The following is a 13631-nucleotide window of genomic DNA, read 5'->3' as shown; positions in this document are numbered from 1 at the left end:
CTAGACACCTTACCCAGCTCTTCCAATGCAGCATGGCCAACTCCAAATGTTCAGAAATCGTAAGTCAGGCTCCTTCTCTGAGTCACAGGATTGGTGTAAAATTCATGAGATTTGTTTTTAAAAACAATGCTGTTTGGGTTCATTTTCTTGCATTTAGTTTCTGAGCCTTTAGGATGCATTCAGATTCGATTTTCAAGCTCTTCTCTTTGACTGTGGGGATTAGAAATGTTCATTCTTTTTTAAATGAAACCTCAGATTCTCACCTAAGCACAGGACTACAGGAGCTGGGACTTTGAATAAGGCACCCAGTATCGCCAGGCTCGTGGTAAAATCATGACCCGCAGCCATTCCCTCCCTCCTCCTCCTCAACCATTCCAGTCCTAGCACCCAAAACAGCTCCACCAATGCCCCTCAAACCTGACCTGCAGCCCCCATCTCCCACTAGAGCTCTGGACTCCCCACACAGCTTAGGCCTGCAGTTTGCCCCCTCCCCCTTGCTATTGTAGCCCCAGTCCCTTTTGTCCAGCATCATCTGCCAGCCCATGCTGAATTGCATTGTGGTTTTGTAGTGGAGATGAATGTGAAGTGTGTGTGTGGTGTGGGAAGAGAAGTTGCTACATCCCCACACACATGCTCTTGAAGACAGGAAGCTGCACCCAACTGACTCTGCAGTCTCTGTGTATAAGGCTGGTTCCAAAACAGGCCCAGTCTACACTAGACGCTGTTGCTGGTATAGCAATGCCAGTTCAAGTGTGATTTATGATTCTAACTGGCAGAAGCCTTAATGTGTAGATAGGTTAAAAAAATGCTTCTGCTGGTATTGCTTATTTCATTCACCAACCATAAGTAAGGCTCCTGGTTTGTGATGGAGGTCGCAGAAGTCACGAATCCATGACTTCCTGCGACCTCCGCGACTTCTGCAGTGGCCCGTGTGGCTGACCGGCTGGGGACAGCTCCTTGGGCAGCCCTGGGGACAACCACACTGGCTGCTGCTGGAATGGCTCTGCAGCCAACCACTGCTCTGTCAGCCCTGGGCAGCTGGCCCCTGGAACCGCCCGAGCAGCAGCTGATGTGACTGGCCCCAGGGACTGCCTGAGCAGCAATCCCGGGGGTGGCGGGAGCAGCCACAGCTCAGCGTCTTCCAGCAGCAATCTTGGGGCGGCCAGAGCAGTGGCTGGCCCCGGGTCTTTCCCCACCACCCCAGATCGGCAGCGGGCCCCCTGGGGCTCCCACCTAGGTGGTGGTGGGAGCAGCAGCAGGTCCCCCACAGCTAGTGCACGGGCTTCCCCTCCCACAGTACTCCCCCCTCACAGCGTCCCTCGCCCCTTACGATTCAATCAGGGGTATTTATGGTATCAGTCATGGATAGGTCACGGCCTGTGATTTTTTTGTTTCTTGCCCGTGACCTGTCCATGACTTTTATTAAAAATATCCGTGACTAAATCATACCCTTAACCATAAGCGATATCAGCAATGGCACTTTGATGCTGGTATAACCTGCAAACCTTTTCCCATGTAGACATGTCCGTAGTGTTTACCCCTAAGGTGAAAGGAAGGGAGGGTGAAGGCAAGGTGTCAGATAAGTTGCAGAGGAATCCAAGGTCAGTTTAAAAACAAAGAACAAAATAACCAAAAATCAAGGAAATGAGAGAAAAACAATTTCCCACCAGAGTCTTTCTGAATGTGCTTTGCAGCTGGGACTGAGGGTGGGTGGAGGGGAGCAGAGCAGTGGTGGTGGCTGAATCAGCTGGTCAAAGAGACGTTTTGAGTTCAGAGCAGAAATGTCCTAAGACAAATTGATATAAGAGTAAGGCACATGGTGATCTCTGTCTCAGATTTGTCCCAGATCATGTGTTGGGAGGTAGAGAGATTCTGTATCGCACACTAACACAGTGTGTGTCTTTGTTCCCCCTAGTGGCTGGCCCACTTAAGAAGATGAGAGTCTACTACTGCTATAATCTAGGGGAGTTATTCCTGTAATTCAAGTGGCAGAGGCTCATGCTTTTAGCACTGAAGTTCTCAAGTTCAAATCCTGATCATAGCCCAAGCAGGGTCAGTTATACTTGCTCCTCCTGGAATGCAGAGTGGTTAGTCGGCAGCCTGCTGGTTTCTTGAAAAGATTATACTGTGCCATCTCTTTTAAAACTCCTGTGTAATTTGTTGGGATTCTGTGAGATCCTGGGGCACAAGCAAAGTGCTTCACATGGTCTGAGCAACTGACCACCATCTTGGACTCCTCCCAGGGTCCGGTGGGAGAGCAGGACCTCGGAGGATGCTAGAGACTGCATGCAACAGGGGCAGGCTGCATTAATTCCATGTGACGTGATTCAACATGCAAAGTCACGAGTACAGGAGTAAAACTGACAAGAGCCATGATCATTTCCTGGTCTGAGCTGGCCAGGACTCCTGATCTGAGCTCCTGTAGGACGGGGAACATGATCATCAGTCTTCTGACATATCCTGACATGGGAGGCCTCACACACATGCCCGTCCTGTAGCCCCTCCTGCAAGGAGCCAGGGTTGCCTACGTATTAACCACGAATGCATGTTGCTACCTCAGCACCAGAAGAGGTTAATGGGCTTGGTCCTGGCCAGGGCTGCTCTCTGCAGCTCATTAATTGTTCATGAAGCAGTAAAGTCAGTGGACTAATATCTAATCTGGAACAGCTGGGGGTGTTTGCTTTACCCTAGCGAGTGCTGGGAGCTGGCTAAAGAGGATGGTTGTATAGTGCCAGCTGCGGGGGAGAGATGTCTGACAAGCTCACAGCCAATGGATGTGTCATTGGGACCCAGCATGGGATAGCAGGGGCTGCAGGTCAGCAGTGAGCTGCCCAAGCAGGGCTCATTGCAGGGATATGGACTGGAGTAGCAGGGGGAACTGCAGGTCAGGACTGAGGAGCATTGACGGGGCTGAGTGGGGCCCAAGACTGGAACTGAGAAGAGGCTGCAGGGCTGAAATGAGGTGCCACTGGCCCCTAGCACTTGCAAAATGCACTCTCGGTGAAATCCTGTGTGCCTAGCTTATTTCCCAGCATCCCTCGCCATGCTGGCCAAGGGCCTAAGTGGTGTCATTGCATCAACTTTGGTGGAGTTGGGCCCACTTTGTCCCAGGAGGAATCTGGCCATCTGTATGCTGTTTATAGATTTCTACTGATACTTTGTGTAAGATCCTCCGGCCAAGGGATGATTAAGTCTCCAGAGCTTCACACACATGGTCTGCAACCTAGCTTTGGGATGGTTCCTCTTCCCATCTGCTTTTTGGCCAGTGGAAAGCATCATTGTATTGGGACCAGGTCGGCCATGGGAAGTGAGAATGCTGTTGAGAATCTCTCCACCTTTCCAATTTCTTGCTGCAAATAACCCCCCCCCCCCCACACACACACACACATGTTCTCACTGCCATCCGACAGCCAGCTCATTTGTAACTGTTGTTAAATTGGGAAAATCAAGTATTTCTGGCTGGCGGTGGGGCTTAAACCCTCTCTCCTGCGCTGCCTGGACAGGACCATCTCTGTTCCGCCTCTGCTCTATCCAATGTGCTGTTAACAGCTTTCAGCACCTGCAGTTGTGACATCTGTGGATCATGGCCAGAATGGTACCAAGAGTCCTGGAGCTGCGAGAGGCCATCGGGGAGCCTGACAAGCAACCCCAAAAGCCCAAGGTTAGGCAAGTCTGATCCTTCCATGAAGCAGGACCCAGCCGGCAGGCAGGGGAGATGTTAGATTGCTCTGGGGGGTACGTTTGCAAAAGCTGGCCTTGTGGGAGCTAGTTCAGGCAGTTCCCATGGTTCCTACTGACCCAGGTATCAGTTCTTTAACCATTTATGTGCTGCTGTGTGCTGCTCGAGAAATATCCTCCATCTAGTCCTGTTAATTTGTGATATTGAGAGGATTGTACAGCCGTCCTGGCTGGGTATGCTGTCAGGGGTGGGACAGCAGGAGTTACGGGTGAGCTCTAGGACTTGCGATGTGTGTGAACAACTCTGGGTACACGGGTTCATGCTTCCTTGGAAATCCTTGGTGGAGTGAGTTTTGGGAGGCCTGCTCTTGGCATGGTGATTCCTAGATGGAGTTGCTGCATCTATGATTTGTGCCAGTGATCCATCAGTTTTATCCAGCAAAGTTTAGTGCTTAAAACCCTGTGGGGTGCTGGGGAGAATGGGTACTGTGAGGAGCTTAGCCTGCAGACAGCTGTGTTGCTTGGACCGGAGGTGAGAGTTGGTTCAAACTAATGGAAACCAGAGTCCGAGTTCTGCTCCTAGTTACCTTTGTGTGGATCCAGAGTAACTCCATTTATTTTAGTGAAGTTACTCTGGAGTGATTCTCATGTGAGAAAAAATAACATTTAACTCTAGGTTTGTAATGTTCTGCCACACCGTCTTATTAAGCTTTGGAACACCTTGCAGAAGACTCATGGGACCCCTTTGGTTACCTTTCTCAAGTGTTGCCAAGCCTCCAGTTCTATTTACACGCTGGACATTTGGATCAAGCTCGTTTCTCTCTGGCTGAAGTCCTTTATGTTTCTTTTCCTTTCTTTTTACTCTCCCATCTCTCTTGGACACAGGCCCCACCTGCTGTCTGGGCTAGAATGAGCTCCACTAATGAATGTTACTCCTGAGCTGGCCAGCAGGGATCACTGTGGAGCGACACAAGGCTCAGCTTCCTCCTGAGAGCTGGGAGTGCCGCTTTCCCAGCACTCCTAGACCTCGCCTTCCCAAGGGCCATGATGGTCAGCAATCCCAGCTCTTCAGCTTGGTGGCGGCTCCCTGACCAGCTCTGTTCACAAGAGAGGCATCAATAGTGTGGCCAGAAAGTGCATCTTGAGGCTGATGGGTTCCGCAGAACACAGGAAGAGCCACCAACAGCCCCATGGCACGTAGGGGATCGTCATGGATACACTAGGGAGTTCCAGACGGGCTCATCTCCCACAGAAGGGCGTGTTGCAGAACCTCCAGTGCTGTCCCTAACCCTGATCTGTGCTTTGCCCTGATAGGCTGTCGTGTATCAATCAACCGCTGTGACTGAGGACATCTATACCAACGGCTCAGCCATGCTGGGCAGCCCAGCTCACATGGACAGCCGGGAGGTGCGCAAGATCCGGCTGGTCCAGTTCGAGAAGGTCACCGAGGAACCCATGGTGAGCTGGCAAGAGTTTGGTAATCCTTAAGGCCTCAGGGGTCAGAGTGAGACCCACTGGTACATTGGCATGCACAGTGGGAGTGACAATCCAGTCCAGCTCCCAGGTCTGTGGGTGGGGTAGGGATGATCTTGAATTTTGCAGACTTCAGCCAGACCATTGTCTGTTCCACTGGGACAAGGGTGCTGCTTTGGCCACTGCCTACCCCACTTGGAGCCTGAGGGGAGTTGCACAGGGTGTAGTGGGACCGGGAGGAAGCTGCATCAGCTGTTGATTTATTCTGCCAAGAGGAAATTAACCCGGCTGGAATTGTGCCAGGAGAGGACTCTGAGAAGTGAGACAGACCGTCTTGGATACCGGCCAGGCGTGGACTTTACCTTGAGAAGTGAGTGTCTCACCTTAGATATGTAAGACAGTCACAGATTTTCCTGTTTTCCAGGGAATAACGCTGAAGTTGAATGAAAAGCAGAGCTGCATGGTGGCCAGGATTCTCCATGGAGGCATGATACATAGACAAGGTAACAGCAAATGGCAAGAATCTGAAGTCATCATTGACTGAGACCTAGACACAAAAGGCTTCTGTTTAGTCAGAGACTTTAGCCCTTTCCTTCCACCCTGGTGCTGGGTAGAGCCTGTCAGTTTCATCTTTGGAGCTGGGTAGTTTCAGTGCAAAGGGATTAAACAGTTCCATGGTGCTGGTGAATTTTCCATTTGATTCCTCCATCTCTTGTATCCCCTCCCTCTGCTCTTTATATGTGGCTGCTGCATTAATGCCCTGGAGCAGGGGTTCTCAAACTGGGGGTAGGGACCCCTCGGGGTTGTGAGGTTATTACGTGGGGGGTCGTGAGCTGTCAGCCTTCACCCAAAACCCTGCTTTGCCTCCAGCATTTATAATGGTGTTAAATATATAAAAAAATGTTTTTAATTTATAGGGGGGGGTCACACTCAGAGGCTTGTTACGTGAAAGGGGTCACCAGTACAAAAGTTTGAGAACCACTGTCCTGGAGGTTTCAGGACATTCTCTGCTCGGAAAAGGGGGAGGGGAGATGGGGCAGGAGCAGTCATTAAGCTCATGCCTGCAAACAGAACAGAAACCATTTGTGTTCATCTCGCTGATGGATTCTTTGTCACTCCGTGTGGATCAGATCCCACCGATTTTGAAGGATGTTTTTTTCCGTTGCTAAAATGCACAAACAAGGCAAAATTTCTGTGCCAATGTCCTGCAAACAAAAAGAAGTTGCCAAAGTAAATGAACTTGCACCATTTCCTTTTTTTATTCTGGCACCTGCAGATGGCACATGCAAAACAGATGTCCTGTACATACTAAAGGAGTGCCCTTTGTCGGCTTTGGGTCCATTTAGAGGCCTTTATAGGTCCATGTAGAAAACAGCCTGATCCTGATCTCACACCAGAATAAGTCAAGGCCAACTCCAGTGACGTCATTGGAGTGCTGGCTTATCCCTGTGTATCTGAGATCAGAATCCAGCCTTCGTTATCTGTACGGATATCTAAAACGAGAGCACTTAAGGTAGAGAATGTTTATATACGCTTGGCTCTGCAATGAGGTTACCATTCAGCTTTACATTACATATTGGTTCACATTGTGGATACCACTAAAATAGAATGCTTTTACTGCAAGCTAAACTACAGAATGATGCAAGATCAAAGGCTGGTATGAATGGCTTTAGTTTTTGATCAGTTTTTTAAAAATATAATAAAAGGAGTGTGTATGGAGGGAGCGAAGCTGTGTTCCCCTCATGTGTGTATTTCACATGCTTATATGCATGCTTGTGCACTGACACACACCATGACTCCTTGGTAGAACCATGCTAAATGAGCCAATCTGGATGTAAAAGTGCAAGAGACGGTTGCATGCTGCAAAGCAACTATGCCTATGCATTGTGAATGCAAAAGCCATTTGGTCTGAGGTCTCTTAGGCTGGGGGGTTGCGATCCAGAATTTTGGGGGGTTGTATTTTGCTTGCTTGTGCATTTCATGGATTAATTTCTCCCATCACTGGCAGGCTCCCTTCATGTGGGTGATGAGATCATAGAAATCAATGGGCAAAGTGTGAGCAACCACTCGGTCGACCAGCTGCAGAAGATGCTGGTAGGTATTTTGGGAGGCTGCTCCTGAGGAATGACCCATTTGGCCACATAACACACATGTTGCCTGATTTGATTGTATTCATTCTTAATATGCAAATCACGGCAGATGTTGCAACACCTCCTGCACTAGGAGGAACTATTGTTGTTCCCCTTTCTACTGGAGCCTCTTCAAAGGCCGGGCCACTTCTCAAGTGCAGGCCATCTCCGCTCAGAGCACTGGACAGGGCTGTGCAGACAGCACCCGTGATGCGGCTTGGGTTGCTCGGTTGTCTTTTTAATTTAAAATTGCCCCCATGCAGTCAAACCAGAACCTCCCTCTGCCATGGGAGCTAGGGGGATGGTGCTTAGTCAAGCTCTGATTTCCAGCTGCTAGGGCCACAATGATCCTCTTGCACCATTCAGTAGATGGCTGCCCAGCTTCAGAGAAGGGCTTTTCTCAGGGCACCCTGAACACTCACCTTGTCCATGGTTAAAACTCTAGCCTGTCAGACCTGTTAGAGGTGCCAAGGAGTCGCTCATCCCCTTTCTGGAAGGAGCAGGGAAGGGCTGTCTGGAGTTTGTGGATTATTCTAACATCCCTGGTCTCAGCCTCTGATCTCCCTGAGTTTCCATCCCTCTCCCGGCTCTCCTGAACTGGTTCATAAGGCAATGGCAATATGGAGGGTGGGCAGGTCTCAAGGGCTGGAAGAATAATTAGTTCAAATTGCCCTCCTCTCCCCAGGCTGGTGTGTCAGTGCCCCATAGCCCCGAAGCCTCTCTGTGGTGGAGAGATGGGGTGAATTTAATTCTCTCTTCTAGTTCATTCTGGTGACCCCTTTAAAGCTACAAGAGGATCAAAACTCTGCTCTGTGTGGCTACCTGGATGCAGCTCTAGGCCTGAGTTAGTTAAGTTAGCCACTGTGGCTTCAATAGCGCAAAAGCATTTAGCCACAGTGATTCTGGCTCTGCTGAGCTCCCATCAGCTCTTCACTCAGTAAACAAGGCAGCTCCCCTATTGCTTATTGCCACCATGGCTCCAGGTTCCCAGCCCTCTGTAGGCTTCCTGGAGTCAGTGGGGAGTGCCTGTGCACACTGAGGTTAACGACACACTGGGGGCCTTGAGCTGGTTTCTGGATTGATCTAGAAGCTACATTCTCCAACTCTTCTCTCTTCCCCTTCCTTCTATCCACTAGAGAGAAGCCAAGGGGACGGTCTCAATAAAAGTCATCCCCAATCAGCAAAGCCGCCTCCCTGCACTACAGGTAGGTGCAGCTGTGTCCTCTCAGTGGCCCTGTGGACCAGCTGTCTTTGAGCTGGTGAGAAGTCACAGGGGTGTCACGGGGTTGGGCTGAACTGCTCTGCTACACTGAGATAAACCGCGGACAGGGTAAGAGCTGTTCTGCATTTACATGGGGGAAAGGAGAGCAGGATTTACCCAGTCGGCGGGTCTGTCTGCCCTGCAAAGTGAAGATGTGATGGTAGCACAGGTGGGCAAACCTGTGCCAGCTTGAATCTAGCTAGCACAGGTAACAATAGCAGTGTAGACGTGGCGATGCAGGCTGCAGTTCCGCACCCTGAAGACAAGATGGTCAGGGAGCCTGGTTCATACTCGGGCTGCTAGCCCATGCTGAAGCCTGTGCCAGCGTGGCTACACTATCATTGTTACCCATGGCAGCTAGATTAAAGCGAACCCGTGCTACAATTACACCTTTGCTTGCAGCGTAGACGGACTCTGTATAACACTGCCCAGCATGGCCCCTCCCTTTGCCTCAGTTTCCCCATCTCTAAAAAGGGGACAACAATATTTACTTCCTGTGTTAAGTGGTTTGAAAGGGGGCTCGGTAGGTACCAAGGGCTGGACTCCATTCTCAGTTCCATGGGAGTGATTCCCATTGGCCTCAATGGTGGTGGGGTTAGACTGCAAAGACCCTTTACAGACATGTGCTCCTGAGCCTGGGGCATCCTGTCTACTCCTAGGATTGCACTCTGATTCCTTGGCTGGAGGAGAGAGTGACAAACTCTGCCCTGTGTTGTACTGCTCCAGCCTCCTTGGTGAAATGCTGTCACTCTGCAGTCAGGCATTTCTGTTGCCGCAGGGTTGCTGATGCGATAGTCGGAAGCAAACGGGGGTGGCGGGAAAGCAGAGCAAAACACCCCAGCTCTTGGCTATGTGACCACACTGCCATTGCCATAGCAACAGAAGTGCATGTTGTTACGAGGCTCCTGCTCTCAGCACAGGGATTCAGCAGCCAGGGCTGGCCCATTCATCTCTGCATTCATCTCGCTCATTTGGCTTCTGGAGATGAATGAAGGGAGAGGGGGCTGGCAAGGACTGATGGGTCCCAACTGATTCCAAGAGGATATAGTTTCCTCCCTGCTTATAGCTACTTGAGCTTTTCTTGTGGCTTAATCTAGGAGCAGCTAGTTTATTTCCCCATTGCCTCCCAATATCTCTAGGGCATGACACCTGTCATAGATGGCACCAATCATACAGGTGTGATACCAGCTATACAGGCTAACAGAATCTATCTAGTTACAGATGGCAAAAGTGTATCTCTTCCATGCAATGAGTCTAAACTAAATTCATCACATGAAAACTGCTTTTCGAGGTGGCGACTGTGTGTGTCCAGTGGTTTGACCTCTTTCACATCCCATACGTTTAAATTGCAGGAGTTAACGTAACATTTTCTCTCTCTTTGACCTCCAGTTAGTTCAGTATAGGGTTACCAGATAGCATATGTGAAAAATCGGGATGGGGGTAAGAGGCGCCTATATAAGAAAAAGCTCTGAATATCAGGACTGTCCCTATAAAATCGGGACATCTGGTCACGCTAGTTCAGTAAAACTAGCAAGATGAAACACCCTGATCTAACTCTATGCCACCATTTGCTCAGAGCCAAATATTCTGCTCAGGCAGATTCTTCTTAAAAAGGATGATTGGGTGAGGTTATTTTTTTTAATTAACATACGTGGCCTTGGAGCCATTCTGCCCCCCTTTCCCGTATTTCATCTTTATTCTTCCTTTGTCACATATCTCCCATTGGTGTCTGTTTCTCTAAGCAATGAGGTGAAAGGTGAATATCTCCTCCTCCCCATCTCTCCCCTTCCTCTCTGTTCCTGCCAGGATGAGCTCTGATCTCTGCTTATTTATTAAGCTCTGTCCTCTTTTCCCTTCTCTAGCTAGAGACTTATCCTAGTTGATGCTGTCAAAACCAGCTGCAGTGCCACTGACTTAATAACAGATATGTGCAGGCACCTCTGCTAAGAGGGGACACCAGGGCAGTATCTTGCACAAACAAACCCGCCTCACTGAGACATTGTTCCCCAGAAGACTGAAATTTTCTTCCCTCTGTGTGAGGTTGAAAGCTTGTCTCTTTCACCAACAAGTGGCTCAAATAAAAGATATTCCTTTCCTTCCCCACCTTATATCTCTCATTTCTCCCTTATATCATTTTGGCTGGAGTTCTGGAGCAGTCTATGCCTATAAATGGCCATGCACAGACACTCTTGCTGCCTTTCCTTGTGACATTTCAATGCTAGGAAGCCTAATGACTTCAATTTTTCCTGCCCGTTGTGATCAGTCTCTCTGTCCTTCATGGTTGCTGTCACTTCACTGTATGACTGATAGGGTTACACAGTGTGAAGCAAATCCCATTGCATTGTCTGGAGGCGGAGCTAAACCATTCCTTCCCAGCCCCTGCCCAAGCTCCTCCCCCACATCTTGTAAGCAGCCAACCTCAAGCAGAGCAATTAGTTTGCACCAATCAGATTGCTGTTCAGAGATTGCAAGGGTGAACTAAACCACCATGAATGATCTGAATGGGAGGATAAGAGCAAACAGGTCCCACCTGTTGTAACCTCATAACCAGAGCTAGAGGCAAGCTCTGAAATTCAGACTTGGCCTAGATTTCAGACTCCACCACTGGGATTTGGGTTACACCTCTGGGGGAGACGGGTCCAACATGCAGTTGAAATCTGGATTTCACTTCCTAGATTCCAAGGGCAGAAGAATTGAATGTGACTGTCTACTCTGACCTCCTGCATAATGCAGGCCAGAGAACTGCCCCAAAACAATTCCTGTTTGAACGAGGCCCCAGATAAGGTTTGAGGTGTTTAGATCCAGTGCTCTGATTTGAGCCCACTTTGCAGTTAGGTTATTTCAAAAGCAGAATACACACACACCCCGCCCCCATCTTTGGACAACTGAGGGTTAAGAGAGCTGGGAGCTTCAGCCCCATGTGACATTCCCCAGGGTACAATCTGGACTGCTGAAATGCTGTGTCCCCTTAACTCTCTAGCTGGGGTGCCTTTTACACTGCTTTGCTGTCAGAACAGCCACTCCTGGCCTTGTCACGCACAGCCACTGGCATATAAAATCACCCCCAGGTGTATATGTGAATGCTCTCCCACCATCCATGAATAAATACAGGGTGATACTGCATATCTCCCCAGAAATGTGCATTTTATACTGCTTGGTAGACCCCTGGACAGTATAAGCTCATAGATAGTCTGACATTCTAACAAAGGGTAATATTTATGCACCAGCCTTTTATTCCAAGTAGAGGTTTCCCAAACACTTCAAACAAACTCACTGGCTTAGATAAAACAATAAAATAAGTTTATTAACTAGAGAAAGATTTTAAGTGATTATATGTGATAAGGGATAAAAGTTAGAATTGGTTACAAAAGAAATAAAAAGTTAATTCCTAATCTTTACCAAGGTAATTAAGATTAGAAGCAAATATCATTCTCATCCCGCCAGATGCTGCAAGTAATTCTCAGTTCACAGACTTGATTTCCTTTCAGCCTGGGACCACTCCCCTTAATTCAGTGTTCTTCAGGTATTCATTGATGTTATGAGCAGAGAGATGTAAGGTGGCAAGGGGAGGTAATTTGTGTGTTGTTTGGTCTCCATTCTTACACCTTTTTTACCCTTCTTTGAGGATTGCCCCCAGCTGGGAGTCAGGCGACAGTCTGTTTACATGGGACCGCCAATTGTTTTCCAGTGCTAATATGTAAAGTTCTCGCTTACACCTTCCTTCCTACCAGAGGATGGCTGCTTATCTAGGTGATAGTCCCTGAGGGGTCATTTGATTATGATGATACTTCGGTGTGTCTTTGTCTCTCAGAAACTAGTTTGTAGGCATTACCCAGAACTACAACATATTTCAGTAACAATCATAGAGCAAAATCTCATAATTTGACATGCAGTGATTTTACACATATTTCAACAGGATAATAATATTCAGCAGATTGAGTTTTCAAATGATACCTCACAAGGCATACTTTGTACAAAATATATTATAGCCATATAAAAGTAGTGAACATGAGGTACAGGGTGTCACAACCTGCCGAGTTCTTATGTTAACAAGAGATTGGCCAATGTCACTGGTATTTTACAGTCTCTCCTCAGGTTGGTCCATCCAAATTTTGACCAACCCCTGTGACGGGTTGGATCACAGAAACCCCCTTGGGAGCTGCCACCCGATGCGCCAAGACTACCCCTGCTTCTGTTTTCCCTGCCAGCTCAGGACTCCAGCACCCTGTCTTGCTGAGCCAGCCACTCCTGTCTGGCTCTAACACAGATCCAGGGTCTGAATCACTTGTCCCAAAGCTGCAAGTTTACCTGAAAACAGCTCACAGTAGCGTGCTTGTCTTTAGCACTCAGATGCCCAACTCCCAATGGGGTCTAAACCCAGATAAATCCGTTTTACCCTGCATAAAGCTTATGCAGGGCAAACTCATAAATTGTTCGCCCTCTATAACACTGATAGAGAGATATGCACAGTTGTTTGCTCCCCCAGGTATTAATACATACTCTGAGTGAATTACTAAATAGAAAGCGATTTTATTAAATACAGACAGTAAGATTTAAGTGGTTCAAAGTAGTAACAGACAGAACAAAGTAAGTCACCAAGCAAAATAAAATAAAATGCGCGAATCTATGCCTAATCAAACTGAATACAGATAATTTCCTCACCAGTTCCAGAGTGCTCCCTTTTACAGGCTAATCTCCTTTTAGCCTGGGTCCAGCAATCACTCACACCCCCTGCAGTTACTGTCCTTTGTTTCAGTCTCCTTCAAGTATCCTGGGGGGGGTGGAGAGGCTCCTTCTTTAGCCAGCTGAAGACAAAATGGAGGGGTCTCCCACAGATTTAAATAGACTCTCTCTTGTGGGTGGAGACCGCCCCCTCCTCCCTCCTATGCAAAGTCCAACTCCAAGATGGAGTTCTGGAGTCACCTGGGCAAGTCACATGTCCCTGCATGACTCAGTCTTTACAGGCTGAAGCCATTGTCCACATGGTATCTTGCATGTCTCCAGGAAGACTTCTCATGTGGATTGGAGCATTCCAAGATGCATTGTTCCCCAAGTGTTTCCTGATCAGGTACTTAACCTGGTGAATTCCT

The 13631-nt window shown here is 48.5% G+C and overlaps 1 protein-coding gene across 2 annotated transcripts in view; it reads left to right on the top strand.

The window, feature by feature from the left end:
- The window catches only part of MPP1 (MAGUK p55 scaffold protein 1), a 41117-nt gene that overhangs the window by 9639 nt on the left and 17847 nt on the right, over nucleotides 1-13631 (top strand). Inside the window, exons 2-5 of one of the 2 annotated variants that reach the window (XM_005301327.5) lie at nucleotides 4993-5136; nucleotides 5576-5654; nucleotides 7160-7245; nucleotides 8417-8485. In XM_005301327.5, the coding sequence (XP_005301384.2) occupies nucleotides 4993-5136; nucleotides 5576-5654; nucleotides 7160-7245; nucleotides 8417-8485 (378 nt within the window). The remainder of the gene's footprint in view (nucleotides 1-4992; nucleotides 5137-5575; nucleotides 5655-7159; nucleotides 7246-8416; nucleotides 8486-13631) is intronic. The other variant, XM_042858752.2, reaches the window with a different exon arrangement.

Source organism: Chrysemys picta, chromosome 9, assembly GCF_011386835.1.
Source record: "Chrysemys picta bellii isolate R12L10 chromosome 9, ASM1138683v2, whole genome shotgun sequence".
In the NCBI taxonomy this organism is placed as follows: Eukaryota; Metazoa; Chordata; order Testudines; family Emydidae; genus Chrysemys; species Chrysemys picta.
This window is presented reverse-complemented; position numbering and strand designations above follow the sequence as displayed.